The sequence below is a fragment of the Canis aureus genome, chromosome 27 (genome assembly GCF_053574225.1).
Source record: "Canis aureus isolate CA01 chromosome 27, VMU_Caureus_v.1.0, whole genome shotgun sequence".
Taxonomy (NCBI): Eukaryota; Metazoa; Chordata; class Mammalia; order Carnivora; family Canidae; genus Canis; species Canis aureus.
This window is the reverse complement of record NC_135637.1, coordinates 7,967,928-7,983,942: the sequence shown is the minus strand read 5'-3', so window position 1 is coordinate 7,983,942 and position 16,015 is coordinate 7,967,928. Positions and strand designations below refer to the sequence as shown.

Sequence of the window (16,015 nt, the reverse complement as noted above, 5' to 3'; positions counted from 1 at the left end):
AATGAAATAACTTGCAGATACCATCCATTTTTGCAGTTGTGTGTTACATGTAAATTATACGTATTACTCACATATATACATGTTGTCGTACGTACTTTTGTATTGAAAAATTGTGAATTCTATGCCTTATAAACTAAAACAGAGATCTTGTATAATATTGGTTGGGTGCAATTTTCCTTCCATTAACTTTGGAACCCAATGGCCATCTGCATGGGTCATTGAGAAAAGAAAGATATCTTTTATATGCAAATGCTATATGTTTTTGCCAAGTGAGGCCAAATGACATTGCAGATGAGGAAGTTAAGACTCCGGTTATCCTTGCTCGTTGTCACACAGTATTATGGCGCATAGATCAGTGATGTTCTAGGGACAGTGAAGATGACCAAGGTCATATGTTAATGCTTACTTACTGAAGGGACAAGGTAGATGATTATGTCAGAGAGGTGGATGCATCTGATTTACAAAAGCCTAGCATCACCTGAGGACCCTTTTGGGGACAGGTGCATTGTTAGGTCCTAGAGATTCTTATTATATACATTTTAATCTGAGCACAGGGCTGTTTGCCAGAGTAATGCAGGACTTTTTAATGAGGCAGCTTAAATTTAACTCAAACTGCTTCCTTTAGATGCAGTGGATTCCACTATTTCCCAAGGTGGCAGTATTAACATGCTTCTTCCTGAACAGAAGACCCTTGTTCTTAGGGCACTGTGCAGTGTCTGTGGCAGGTGCTGTGACCTCCCCAGCCAGGCCCCTGAGGGAAGCTGTCTCTGGCCATTCTCTTATCTTTGCTTCCAAGTGCCTTGTGGGACTCACAGAGGTCCCAACAGGTACAAACTCCCCTCCATTCATAGGCCCAGGGCCCTTCACTCCTTCACAGCAGCCCATACTTGGTCTTTGGCAAGTCAATAAAAATTTTCACCTGGATTCCTTTTCCTGGCTTATATGGCATCCAGCAGCATCTGCCCCAGGGAAACACATGTTCAGTCTTCCTTTCTCCCTGCAAGTGTACATCTTCTTCCAGATTCCAGGGTAGTCTGGGGCCCCACAGCTCAGTTCTCTGATGGGTTTAAGACGTTTTAACTGCAGTTTAATAGGGAAGGAATTCCATGGAGGAATGCTCTTTGCAGCTTTCTACATCTCTGAATTGAAACTGGGAACTGGCTGATGTGATTCTATCTCTAGCAGAGAATAACCTAGGCCCCTTATGTTAAAAATACTTTAAGTGAAAGAACCAACTGAACAGAGAGAAAGGATCAGAGGTTACTATAGCCACTATTTGACCAATAAAACAGGAGAGTGTTGGGTCAGGGCACACAGCTTGGGGGAAGAAGGCTGACTCTCCCTCTCCATGACTAACGAGGTGACCTAACTGAGCCTTAGTTTCCTCATCTGTAAAATGGTATGAATAACTTTCCCACAATGCTCATGTGCAGAATTTTTCAAATTAAAGGCCACTTTTTATGGGATCCCACCAGCATTTTGTAAAAAAAAGTGATGTCATGGGATGGCTCAGAGGTGAATAGCATTGAGAAGAGTAAATAGAATGGAATGGAACAGAACAGGATAGAAAATTCAAAGTGACTTACACATAGTGAAGGTAAGTAGATTTTTATAAAACTTTGGCTTCTTTTCATACTTTCTGTTCATACTGCTTGTGTTTTGGTCATAATGTAAGATATATTTCTACTCTGGGTTGTGATTCACAACGCATCATCACTAAGTGCATCAGTTAGTTGTTCCTACATAACAAACAGCCCCCATATCTCAATCATAGGCTACCACAAGCACTTGGCATTGCTCGTGGGTCTTTAGATCTACTGGGGTTCAGCTCATCAAGAGGGCGAACAACAAGAGGGCAAACCCAGTCTTTTTAACTATGTTTTAAGTTTTCTTATGACATTTTGCTAAAAATTCTGCTGCACAAACAAGTCATTTGCACCAACCCAATATTATGGAAGTAAGAAAGTATATTTTGTGTCCAGTGGGAGAGGCAGCAAAGTCAAATGGCAAAGGATAAGGATGCAGTACTGGGTAGTCTTGAAATCTGCCACATGTGGCAATTGAGAATCTCAGATGCCATAGAGTTTTATAAATTGTAAAATACAATATTGTTGGGTTTTATCTTGAAGAAGTTCCCCTGCTCTTCCTGTCTTCCTTCCTCCTGTCTACCCATCATGCAGGTGGCGGGCAAGAGAGGTCATATGTATGTAAGAGAAGTCCTCACTAATCTCCACATTTGGACCTGGGAAACTTGCCCTGACCACTCCTGTTTGCTTCTGAAAAAGGCTTTGCTCTGTGTTGCCACCAGTTTGCAAACTATTAACTTTCACTTCAGTCTATGATTTTTTTCCCATTTCCTGTGTTGGTCACTGGATTGAAGAGCCTCCCTGACAAGGTCTCTATTTTCTTCCTGTTACACAACAGGTACTGGGCAGGGTGCCAGAGCATTACACTAAGGCATTCTATCGGCAACTTACATCTAGTGCTCACTCAGGAAGCATTGATCCTATTAGCTCATTTTAAGCCATAAGCTCCCAGCAGTCAGGCAATGAATTTCTTCTCTGACCTCAGTATCCAAACTCATAGTGGGTAGTGGGTATTTGGTGAGTTTGGGGTGGGGCCAATGATTTGTTCAGTTCAGGCTGAGAACTCTGGGAAAAGTAGCCATCTGAGCTGGACTTGCTGTCTGACCACTACACCAATATATGGCCAATTTGCAAACAGACCCGGTGACAGACCTCTTCTCCAGGTGCCTCTCGTGCAGCTTTCCCTAATCTCAGGGAGGGCAGTGCCATCCGTCTGATTTCTCAAACCAAAAACCATGGCTTCTCTGTCTCTTTCATTCCCGGCCTCGTTTCCAATGGTAAATCCTGCCCAGGGCCTGTGGAATACATCCCGAATCAGGCCACTTCTTACTACCTCTGTCCCTCCCACCCTGACCTGAGCCACCCTTGTGTTACTGTTGGACTGGCTCAATGGCCCCCATGTGGTTTCTCTCCTCTTGCGATCCTGTCAGAGGTTTCCTGTTAATGTCATCGAACATGACACTTCTTTGCTTCAGATGCCTCAGCTTCTCATTGTTCTCACTCACTGGGGTAAAATCCAAACTTAGCACTTCCTGTCTCCTCCACTTTCAGAGATGTTCATATCCTCAGGACTCACTTCTCACCTCCTTTAGGTCTCTGCTCAAATGCTACCAGTCCAGAGGAAGCCTCCCTGCCTGTTCTAACCAAAAGGGCCCCTCCGTCTCCACTGCCTGTGCTTGTACCTGCTCCAGCTGCCTTTCAAACCCACCTAGCCACCTGATTGCACTCCTCCACGAGCTGCTCAGCCTGTCTGTCTCTCCCTTAGACTGCGGGGTCCTTTACAGCACTGTGTGCCCATCACTTCATCTCCAGCACCCAGGACAGTTCCTGGGTCTCTGAAGACATGAACGAAATACCTGTTAAACAAATAGATGACTTACTCTTATTTACAGATGAGGGATGTCAAGCAGAGAAAAGCTTTGTTACGCCAACATATGCTGCGTCCCTGAGCTTATCTCTGATTCCTCTAAATGGTAGAGCAGTGAATGAACATCAGAGCTGGAAGGTTTAGTGCCCCGGGGCAGAGTCTGGCTCCCGGAGGACAGGGAGTGACATTTAGATGTGATAAGGGAAGCCTTTGATTGAGGACCCTGGTCTCTGTACCTCTGTCTGGGGCACCAAGTGTTAGTCTCACTCCCTCTCCCTGGACTTGAGGACTAAGGATGAAGCTAGTCTGAACTAGTCTGTTCCTAATGATCAATGACCCAGAGCACATCCATGGAGTGCTCATGGGAGTGGGGGACTGAGAAGAGGCACAAGGAGTCTTCTGGGACGACGGGAATGTCCTAGGTCTGGGTGTGGTTGTGGATTCACGGATGTGTGCACTGCCAGACTCCTCCGAGTGTGCCTTCAGACGGACGCATAGCATAAATTAGACCTCAGTGCAGTGGAGACAAAATCCCAGCTTGTGTATTTAGGTCCTGCTTTTCCCAGTCAAGTCGTTTGGGGGCAGCACGGTGTCTTCTCCTTGCGTGGGCTGCACTGAGATACTAACCCTCAGGGTTGAGGAGTCCCCTGATTCAGAGGGGCTGAATGTGAACCCCTGCCCTGGCGAGGCAGCCCCTGCTGGGCCTCAGTCTCCGCGTCCCTGCTATGGGTACAAAAGACCTAACTAACATGGAGTATTTGGGGGACTTAATGGGTATACTTCTCAATATAGTACAAAAAGCCATGCGTGGTAAGTGCATAGTAAGCACCAGCACATGATAGCCATTATCCCTTTTTGTGTTTCTTGGAAGTGTACATACTCAAGGCAAGATAAATATCTTTTGAGTACCTACTGCTCCTCAGACACAGTGTATTTTGCTAAACATGGTGATAAATACAGATTGTTTGATCCGGATGACAGTTGAATATCAAAGGTCTTTCTTTTCGCCAATCTTACCAATCTTACTATGGGACTTCAGCATTTTCTGTGTGAATTGTGGGAAACATACTATTTGACTGTGTAGCTTTTTTCCTTTCTAGTGCTTTCTTTGTGTGGGGGAGGGGTTGCGAGGGGAGCTTTATGCGCAGTCCGCTTTCTCTGGGGGCAGACAGGCCAGACGGATCATGGGTGTGGCAAACCCAGAGGGGAGCTGATACAGAAACTCAATCTAGTTTCTCTTTTAAAACAGAAAATGAAGTAAATGATACATCTTACAGGATCCCCAAGGAAACTTATTTTCATTTGGAGAGCCTGTATTTTCCTCTATTACTCTGAAGTAATGTAGCTGCAAAAGTATAATTTGACAGTGAAATGTTAACCTCTGAATGCAGCCTTCCCAAGGTGACACTTTACAAGCCATCCTGCACATACTCACAGACTAACATGGTGGGGACCATCTGCTTCCAATGTCCACATTCCTCTCCTTGGCTCTTCTCATATTAGGATGCTGCTTTTGGGGCTCAAGAGAGCCCCGATGGTATCATTTAGATGAGAGGTGGGAGCTTGGCTGATCTTACCTTGCTGCTGTGTCTTCCTGTCCCCTCCCAACACACATACACATGGGTAACATGACACAGAGATCTCTGTTCCTGGCTAAGAGGCCACATTCATACTGGGAATCCAATTTATCAACTCTTAGACCAGCAGCTTCCTGAGCTTTGCTCTTGGTTTCTCCTACTGGTCTGTCTCCTCTCAGGATGTATTAAACGAACTTTTGTGTGAATGCCATGAACATGATAACTTTGTCTAAGGCTCCTCGTCCCCCTTCTGACCCAGACGTGCTTCTTATGGGGCATGGGAATGATTGGCACCACAGAGGAAACCATTGAGATCAATTCTCACTGAGTGACTACCTGTTGAACACCTCAGTGTGCCATGTAGACTGGATGTGCCACTGCAGAAGGATGTACAGACCTAACGGTTAAGAGGGGAAAGGTCCATGTTTCTCAAACAGATCACCTCCAGGTGGGGAACAGAGATAATAACAAGAAAACAAGCAAGAGCATTCAGAGTCTTTTTTTTTTTTTAATTTTTTTTTTTAATTTATTTATGATAGGCACACAGTGAGAGAGAGAGAGGCAGAGACACAGGCAGAGGGAGAAGCAGGCTCCATGCACCGGGAGCCCGATGTGGGATTCGATCCCGGGTCTCCAGGATCGCGCCCTGGGCCAAAGGCAGGCGCCAAACCGCTGCGCCACCCAGGGATCCCGCATTCAGAGTCTTGAAAGGCAAACTGTGTAGTGTTGTATAGGTAGAGTGGTCTAGTGTAATCAGTATGGTGTAAGCCCTATGACATGAACGATATGAATGTTGTAAGTGATAATGCTGTAGACAACATGGAAATATTGTGAGTGTAGTCTACACAGGAGCACACACATAAATTAGAGGAAAACAGTGTATTGAGGTGCAGAGTGACCAGGTGAGAGAGTGCCAAGTTTAAATTAGAAATGACTCACAAGGAATGCCTTCTGTAGAGGCATCTGAGCTGTCCTGTAAAATTTATGCTACTTTTGGTGGTAAGGAACAAAAAATTATGGACCAAACAGCTTTAACAACAAGAGAAAGTAGATTACCTGGATAAGAAGGTAGGAGGTTGGGTGGTTACAGGTGGGCTGGTCTGGTGGTCCATCTTCATCCCAGAGGACATGCTTCCTTCTGCTCTTCTGTTCTTCCATGCACACAGTGTCGGCCTGGTCCGCGCCAGCTCTCTCAAGGGTCTGAGATCACTGCTGCAATCCCAGTTGTCATCTGCGAGGTGACAGCATCCAGTAGGGGAAGGAGGGCAGCTTCCTGGGCATCTCTCCTGGGCAAGGAGACCTTTCCAGTGTCCCCATGAGCTTCTCATGCCTCATTGGCTGGAATTGTGTCACACGGTCTCCCCTAAGCCAATCGCTGGCAAAGAGAATGGGGTAGAATGACTGGCTTGGCAGGGCCCATGGTGGATGGGGTGCAGTGGGTTTTCTGAACAAAATCTTTGTAATGTTAGAAAGGAAGAAGGTGCGTGTATGTTGGAGCAGAAGTGCTGGTGTGGGTGGTTGGATGGCCTGTAGGCAGCCAGTTAATGTTTCCACAGACCTGGACAAGCATCAGAACGCAGACATGGGAAGATCATGGAAGGGCCTTGAGAGGGAATGAGTCCAGGAGAGCTCCAGAGAGAGAAAGAGGACCTACTAGGAGGGGTCCTGTGCTGGGAGGCGAGGTGTGTACAAGGCAAGGCTGGAGAAGGAGGAGGTCCGGGTCATCAAGCCTGTAAACCATAATCAGGAGTTTGGATTTTACCCAGTGTGCCACAGGAAGTCACTGGGGAGCCTGACATGAGCAGGAGGAAGAGAGAGCACTGGGCCAGGGACCAGCCATCCTGGGGGCTGAGGGCTTACATCGTTGTGCACATACCCCCAAAGCCCAGGGCAAGTAGCACTCCCTCTTCTATCCTGGATTTGATTCAAGGAAAATGAGGATCGTGATGTCCACCACACAGAGTTTTTGTGGGGACTGTGCATCGAGAAGATGGAAGGCTACTGGGACTGAAGTCCATATAATTGGGAAGTGTGTACTATCTCCATTCTCATTATTCACTGAAGTCATGATCTGTTAAGTCACTGCAGACACTGAATTAGCAGATACTGAGCCTTCAGGAGGAAACACACACATACACATCTCATGCAGACCATACTCTGAAATCCTAAAAGCAACCTATCCTGTGAGATTCTCTTTATTTTACAAAAAAAGAAAATGAGGTTGGAAAGTGGGAAGCGACTTGCACGAGGTTGCCCAACATGCACTGGAGCAGGGATTTGAACCCAATCTGCCAAGCCCCAGCACAGGAGCTCCTCACACCGCACTACCCACCCCCTCCTTTGTCCCTTGTCTGGTCCTCTCTGCATGAGGACTAACACAGGAGGACTGGGCGTCAGCTGCTGTGACATCAGCTGGGAGCTTGTGTGAGGGGCAGGGGACTCAAATTCACCACTCTCTGTCCTTCTAGGCGTTGCCACGATGGTACCATGAGCAATATGAGCAGGGAGATGTATTTGAGAACATGGAGCCCACAAATAATAGAGTGTCCACAAGGAGCAAACATTTATTCTTGGTGGTGCTGAAAATGGGAGAGTCTGAGATCAGAATGTGGGTATCTGGGGAGAGCCCTCCCTCTGGTTTATGGACAGCTGGCTCTGGCCCTGTTCTCATGGGATGGACCAGGGGGAGGAAGTAAGCTCCCCAGAGTCTCTTCTCAGAGTGTGTGGGTGGGCTCCACACTTATGACCCTATTGCCTTTCAAAGGCCTCATCTCCCGACACCATATTGGGGACTAGGATTTCAACAAATGAATTTTGGAGGGGTCACTCACAGGCAGTCCATAAGTCTGATACATACTGTGAACATTGTTGTGTACCTCAGGACTTAGCATTCAACAGGATTGACCTCATTTGAGCTGTTGTAATTGAATTAGTGAAGGATGGTGACACATTCTTTGTTTTAAGGGTATGCTGTGTTTCAGGAGAAAGAAAGCAAATGAATTTCTAAGGCCTCTGACTTTGTTAGAGTCTTAATTTAAGTTTTTCCAGGTAGGCCATTCCATCTGCATGAGATTCAAAACTTCTTATGCACAGAAAGGGACTTATGGTCTCTAAAACAGGTGTGTTTCTGCTGGCAGGATGTGTTTCTGTTAAAGGGTGGGAGGGCAGGTGGATGGGTAGCCATAGACAGGGAGAAGCCAGAATTTTCCACAAATGCAGGAGGTATATACTGTAGGAGGTGGGATCAGGAAAGTTCTAGGATCTGTGTGGACCAGCTGAGCCAGGGAGAGGACAGTATTGCTATCGGTAAGGAGCCTTATTCTCTTGAGGGGGACCTGCATGTTGCCGCGGAGTCCAGCGATATTCAGGGGGCTTGGGGTCTGTCTCCCAGTGAGTGCTGCAGTGGGAAGGCAGGGTTTTCATGCAGTGGGGCACCCCTCCCAGAGTACCTGATGGAAGGGCAGCTGGGCCCGGCCCTGTGTCAGCATTACAGGATTTTAAAATAAGAATGTGGTCCTATGTTCCCTTTCTGCTCTAACTGAAAATCATGTTCTAGGGCAGCCCAGTTGGCTCAGCGGTTTAGTGCCGCCTTCAGCCCAATCTCATCTTCAGCCCGGGTCCTGGAGACCCGGGATCGAGTCCCATGCCAGGCTTGCTTCATGGAGCCCGCTTCTCCTTCTGCCTGTGTCTCTGCCTCTTTCTCTCTCGCGCGCGTGCGCGCTCGCTCGCTTGCTCTGTGTCTCTCATGAATAAATCAATAAAATCTTAAAAAAAAAAAAAAAAAGAAAATCCTGTTCTGATTGCTCTCTTCACAATCCTGGGCACACTCAGGAGACAGCCGATTTACTCAGTTCATCGTGTTTGGACGGCTCAGTCCCCATAGGATGGGCATCTGCTGCAGTCACCCTCCAGCACCCTGTCCATTGCTCTGAGGCCCAGGCTTACCCAGTCCATGTTGCTAGGATTTCAGCCCATGTTTCTGTTAGTGACCTTGGTCAGTTCTACTTAAAGATGCTTGAAGACATTGGGATATGGACAGGTGGACGTGGCCAGGAGCCTGATGTGTGGGGAGAGGGCTCGGTGTCCGGCCGCTTGTTTTCCTCTTTGGTCTTTGATTTCCTTCTAAGTTAACTGGTCGCATCTGTTCCTTCTCCTCCTGGAGGCACATTCATGCTCAGTACTCTTTCTCTCAGGGTGAATTGGGGGGAGGAGGTGATAATTTGTCTCAAACAATGAGCAGTTTGCTCTTGGAGTTTGGAAGTTGACACTTCTGATCTTGCTCTGGACCTGAGCGTCTGGGGCTTGCAGATGAGGCCTGGGCTGTGGGGACCAACTCAGAAGAGGAAGAGAAAGTCAAGAGTAAGTTGTCATTTGTGGCTTGCAAAACGTGGTGGCACCTGAAGTGACCCTCGCCCCCTCTCCCACCCTCCCCACCTATGTACATAAATGACATTTTCCTGATGGTCCATGAGAGAGAGATGTTACCAACACTTTACTGGCTTATCTGGGAGAGGGGAAGTGATATGAAGCCTGGAATTGTGTGATGTGTAGCCAGCTAACGCAGGTGCATTAAAAGGGTACCCCAAGTGCTGAGCCAAAAAACTGTAAACACATGCTACTTCCATACTTCCAGTCGGCAAAGTTATAGTTTAATGGGGCCAAGTAATTGTATCCACATTTCGTGAGCATTTCCCACAAAGACTTTAATCTAGTGCAAAGCTTCCTTGGTTTTTCAGAGAAGATCCTCTTTATGGCTTAAATAAAGTGGGTTTTTTTAGCAACATATGGCTACCTTTTATGCATCTTCAAATACGGTGCAAGAGTGAAATATGTTGCACCTGGGGTTTGATTATTGGTGGTTTGAGTACATAAAAAAGGTGAGGTAAAGAAAAAACACACAAAAGAGGCAACAAAGGTTATAGAACTCCATTAAATTATGTTTATGGTTTTGCTTGTCAGTATTTCATAATACAAAATGGTTTTCCTGGAGTCTCTTTATCAGTATTTGTCACTAATTAGTGCCTACAAATTACCTTTTGTTCGAGTCATGTTCTTCGGGTTGTCCTTGGTGTCTAATAAATCAGAGTTCATGAACTTTCATTGCTTGTCATGTCCTGTGTTTTCTTGCTGATGCATCTGAGATTCTGACTCTCCCAAAGGTTTCCAACCACTGCGATTCCATCTTTGTGAACGGGAAGGAAATGAAGAGCAAAGTGGACACGACCGTGAACTTCACACACCAGCATTTCACTTCCCAGCTAGAGGTCACTGTCTGGGCACCCAGACTCCCCCTGCAGATTGAGATCTCGGACACTGAGCTGAGCCAGATCAAGGGGTGGAGGATCCCCGTGGCCTCCAACAGAAGGTGAGGAGCCCAGGGAAGGCTGAGTCCCCGAGAAAGCTAGGGGATCTCAGGCTTTTGGGACCTAGATCACTGTGGCAGGCTGCTAGCCCATAGGGGCCCATGCCCCAGGGAAGCAGCATCCACAGTGGTCACAGTGGTCTCGGGTTGGGGTTCAGATGGATGGGACTTGGGTATTTACCAGCCTTTTGATATGAGGAAATCATCCCAGAGATGTGAATAATATCCATTGCCTAGAGTAGTTGCTGGGATTCAGGATAATGTTGCACAGCATAAGAAGCACTTAGCATGGGGTGTAGTTTTTTTTTTTATTCCCTATTTCCCTGTTGTTCCTTCCTATGTTGTTCATTCCCAGGTCCCTGGCTATAAATGTCAGCCTTCATCTGTGGAGTGTGCAACAGTGGTTAGGTTGTAGGCTCTAGAATGAAGCCATTGAGTTTTCACTCTGGCTTCCCCATATAGAGCTGTATGACCTTGGGCCAGTTGATGAACCTCTCTGTTCCTCAATGTCTTCGTCTATAATCTATAAATGGAGATGGTAATATTACTGAAGAGAGCTGTCCCACGTGTGAAGTGACATATAGTGCAGTAGACAGAATTCTAAAGATGACACCTGTGCAAGATTCCCATCTCCTGGTTATATACTCAAACTCTGATCAGGTACCTCTAGGAAGAGATTTTATAGAGGTAACTAAAATTCTAAATCCACCAATCTTAAAATATGGAGGTTACCCAGAGGGGCCTGACCCGTCATTTGACCCCTTGAAAGCAGAGTTTTCTCTAGCTGGTGGCTGGTATTGTACAGTGTGCAACCTTTTAAAACGGGGCATGTTTTTATCCAGCATAAATCCCCTGAGATCCACCCCAGGTGTTGGCTGTATCAAGAGTTCCCGTATGCAGTGTTGAGTGGTAATCCATGGTGTGTACTCTCTTATTGTGCTGAATCATCCGTCCGTGGGGGGCCGCTCATGCTGTCTCCAGGTGGGGGCTCTCACGACAGCTGCTGTGACACTCCTGGACAAGTTTGTGTATGCACCTGAGGCTTCTGGGGAAAGAGGCCAAGAGTGTAATTGTTGGACCATATAAATAGGGCATAGTTAGTTTAAAAGAAAGTACCAAACCATTTTCCAGAGAACCAGTACCATTTTACACTCCCAGCAGCGACGTAAGAGTCATTCAGTTACTCCACATCCTTACCAGCGTTTTCAGAGCTCACATCCTATATGGTCCCATTTACAGTGATGCAGAAAATGCACAACAGATTGGTGGTTGCCATGTGTTCGAGATGGTGTGGAATGTGAGGGAGTGGCCCTGGGCACCCCGGTGGGGACGTACCAATTCTGTGTCTGGATTGTGGTGATGGTTATGAGAACCCTCAGGTGGCACAATTGCATAGAAACACATACACACACATGCACACACACGTGTACTGGTTAAGCTGTGTAAGCTCTGTGGCTTGTACCAGCATCCGTCTCCTGCTCGTGGCACTATGCTGTGATAATGTAAGATGTTAATTCTGCAGGGGCCGTGCAAAGAGTATACGGGGCCTCCTATACATTGTTTTCTAACTTACTGTGAATTTCTAAATAATTCAGAATTTTAAGTTTTTTAAAAAATAATAGAATGCTGTCTGTCCTAAAGTAACAGAACTGTTTCATTAAGATGGTATTTCTAAAACTTCACTTATTCACTCATCACTTTTATGATGCTGCCACTTTTGAATGCCCCCCATAATATATACTTATTATTGCTCCTTTTAAAGTTTTATTCATTTGTCTAAGGGACATTTCACATGGCTATCAAAACTAGCTGAACGGTAAAAATTAACGCAAAGAAAAGACAACATTGGTGTTATGTTCTGCATAGATATGGCTGTTTGTCTGTGGGAGCTGGTCTCTAGGTAAGTCAACCAGCAAATGCCAGAGAAGCATTGGAGGTAGCCCGGTGCCAGAAACCTTCGTTCCCTGTGATATAATTAGAAGGATTGATTCTAAAAGTGAAATGGGAATAACTCTTCTGAATGTCATTCTGTGGTGGGGATCCTATGTCCTTCACCACCCAGAACCATCTCACTTACCAGGAGAGATATTCACTCCTCACTCTGGGAAACCCCAAAATGCTTCTCTCTGGGTACTGGTAAAAGTTTTCCTGTTATTTTCCAAATAGGACCTTTCAGGGAGGCAGAAGGATCTAATTTAAAGGAAGTAGGTTTCAGAAGTCAAATTGGCAGTCCAGAAATTTGCTGCTCCCCTGCTGTCTGAGCCTCGGGTCTTCATGTAGAAGTAGGAACGTGTTTCTTGACTGTTTTGAAGGTGAACAGAGCTCGCTGTAATGAGAAAGAGGGTGCAGCAAGCCACAGCAGCCTGGGCATGGATCTCCCTTTTGATGGCTAGCTAGGTGGCCGGGGCCAAGTTGCCTTTCCTCCTGTGCCTTGGTTTCCCCACTGGTAAGATCAGGATAATAGAACACCCTCCCTTCTTGGAGTGGAGCTCAAATGAGTCAAATGAATGTGTGTGGTTGGTGTATGGGACGTTGTCCACCTGTCAGCTTTCATGGTCACATGGACATGTAGAGCCAGACCCAGCACATAGTAGGGGGGACTCAGTGCGTGTGAAGCACTGCCACTCCTGACACCAACCCCTGTCCCCTGATGGTCATAGACTAGTCACCAAACAAGGTCTTTTCACAAAAGCACACAGGACAGGTTCATCTTGAGGGGAAGGTTCTGGAACAGCAGAGCCAGTGAGGATTTCTCTGGCAGGCTGTATACAGGTGGGGCAAGAGGAGGGGCTGGGGCCCACGGGAGGAAGGCAGAGGCAAGCAGGAACCATGAGCCAGGGTGTCCCCAATTTCTACAGGACCCCATAGCTGCTCTGTGGCTGAACACTGTGGGGTGGGGGGTAGGAAAGTGTATCCTGGCCTCCGAGAGCTCAGAGGAAGCCACCCTGTCTTGAGCAGAGGGCCTTGGCCAGCCAGGAACCAGTGCCAAGCTGTCCCATGCTGATGGTTCATGACAGTCTTCCAGTCCCTGGGGGGCCGTCCCCACCCTGACCAAGGTGAACTCATGCACACCTGGAGGGAGTGGAGGGGCAGCTGTGCCTCTGCGGGGTTGGGGCCGTGGAAACCCATTCTGGCAACTCTTCCCACCTGAGACCTCACGTTCCCCGCAGTGGGGAGTTTCAGACTGCAGAGTTCCAGAACACAGGATGGGGACACAGCATCTGCCTGTTTGGGGCAGGGTGTCCCGCGGCACTGGGCAGGTGAAGGCAGGGGTGGCACTTGCCTTCCGTGCTCCGAGCAGGTGGCAGCATGCATGGTACACAGGGACCACCAAAGAGGTACGGTTAGTGAGTGAACTGATGGCGAGCAATACCATGTCACGTATTCCCAACAGTCATGTAGACTCTGCAAGACAAGGTGCACAGAGCCCCTTAACAACGTGATGTTCATCTTCGTTTGTTTGTGCCTCAGGCCCACCCGAGACAGCGAGGACGAGGAGGACGAGGAGAAGAAGGGGAGGGGGTGCTCCCTGCAGTACCAGCACGCCACAGTGCGTGTCCTCACACAGTTCGTGGCCGAGGCGCCTGACTTGGGTCAGCTGAGCTACATGCTGGGCCCCGACTGGCAGTTTGACATCACCGACCTCGTAGCAGATTTCATGAAGGTGGAGGAGCCCAGGATCGCGCAGCTGCAGGGTGGCAGGACCCTGGTGGGCCGGGAGCCAGGGATAACCACCGTGCAGGTACAGGGCTTGCGCTCTGTGCTGTGGCCTCGGCCCCAGTCTGTACTGACGAGTGTGCAGGTAGATGCTGCCATGAAGGTGTGTGTGTGTGTGTGTGTGTGTGGGCCCATGGATATGTGTGCGTGATTGCACGTGTGTACGTGTGCTCATGTTTCTCTTGACCAGCAAAAAGAAAATTTATCAACTTTAATAACCTAATGTGAATTAATATTTGTATTTTAGGGAGAGTTGAGAAAAAAATACCAAAGCTATATTAAATGCACAGTGGAAGCAACCTTTCCCCAATATGATAATTCACTCCTCATATATCACTAATAGAAGTTGATTAAACTTGAGAAAAACTAGTTTTCTAGTTTTATTTTCCTAACCTTGAGGGTTTTTTAAAAAAGATTTTATTCATTTATTCATGAGAGACACACAGAGAGAGAGAGAGAGGCAGAGATAGAGGCAGAGGGAGAAGCAGGTTCCATGCAGGGAGCCTGATGTGGGACTCAATCCTGGGTCTGCAGGATCATGCCCTGGGCCAAAGGCAGATGCTCAACTGCTGAGCCACCCAGGCATCCCCCTAACTTTGAGGGTTAATTGTGTAGCTACATATTACACTTTGAACAGTGGACAGAAAATTTTTAAATAGCATGTATTTATGCTAAAAATAATTTTGAAATCCACAACTACATGCTTATCTGTTTTATTAGAGTAGTAGTAAAAGTATTTTTCTGGTCCGGTTTAATGGAATAATTATGCAGAAATGACGCAGCGTGTTTTTTAGTATAAAATGTAAAGTTGCCATGGATAGTTAATTAAGTCATATTTTAGGTGATGCCAAAGCTGATTTTGATGAAGCTGGATTAAACATGCTATATTTATATTACTTCTCTATTGCTGCGTAGCACGTTATCACAAAATGAGTAGTTAAAAGCAGCACCAATTTATTGACTCAGTTCTGTAGGTCAGGAGTCCATGTGAGCTGGAGTGAGTATCGCAAGGCTGAGACAAAGGTGGTGGCCAGAATGGGCTCATGTGGGGCTTCGGGGAAAGATTCCCTTCCCAGCTCATTCAGGCTGTTGGCAGAATGCACTTCCTCATGGGTATAGGATTAAGCGGTCTGTTTCCTGTTGGACTGCCAGCGAGGGTCAGTCACTACTTCTAGAGGACACCTGTGTCCCTTCTCATGGGGCCCCTCCATTGGCAGTAATGGCTGGGTCAAGCCCCTCTCACACTCTGAGTCTCTGTGACTTTCCCTTCTGCCCCCAGCCGGGGAAGGCTTTCTGCTTTTATGGGCTTCATGTGATGCCATTGGACCCACCTGGATAGCCCAGGGTAAGCTCCCTATTTTAAGGCTAGCATGTAAACGTGACCTGATCCTGAGCGTGACTTCTCATCATATTCCCATGCTTAGAAAGCAGTGAGGACATCTTTGCAGTGGAGGGGGAACATTCTAGAAATTCTTCCTACTGGATATTCCTCTCCATTTGTTCGTCACCCCTGGTGCAAATGAGAAGATAAATTAGAAGCAGAAGTTTCTTAGGATGTAAAAAATTCCTCTCCTGCTTTGCTTAGGTGGCCCCTTCAGCAATGGCACAATGGCCCACACCACGATCACTGTTGTCCCATAGTGAACTGCTAACTGCCTCCCAGTAGGAGAGCAAGAGAAGGTGGCCGAGCCCTGTCCCCTGTAAGAGCTTTCCCACAATTCTGCCATTTTCACATCTAAATATTAGTGGTTGGGAAACAGTCTTTAGCTGTTGCCTCTATGTTAAATTGAGCTCTTCTTGGGAAATACACTGGTATTGTCATGGCCAGAGTCAAAGGACAGGAAATGGGCCAGCGTGGTATTTGTCGAACACTTCTACTTGGTGAGTTCACTCAACCATAGGATAC

General features: G+C 47.1%; 1 protein-coding gene across 3 annotated transcripts in view; it reads left to right on the top strand.

Moving 5' to 3' along the window:
* TMEM132B (transmembrane protein 132B) overlaps positions 1 to 16,015 on the top strand; it is a 374,357-nt gene that overhangs the window by 348,967 nt on the left and 9,375 nt on the right. For all 3 annotated transcript variants that reach the window (XM_077875247.1, XM_077875249.1, XM_077875248.1), the window contains exons 6-7: positions 10,190 to 10,395; positions 13,864 to 14,134. In XM_077875247.1, the coding sequence (XP_077731373.1) occupies positions 10,190 to 10,395; positions 13,864 to 14,134 (477 nt within the window). The remainder of the gene's footprint in view (positions 1 to 10,189; positions 10,396 to 13,863; positions 14,135 to 16,015) is intronic.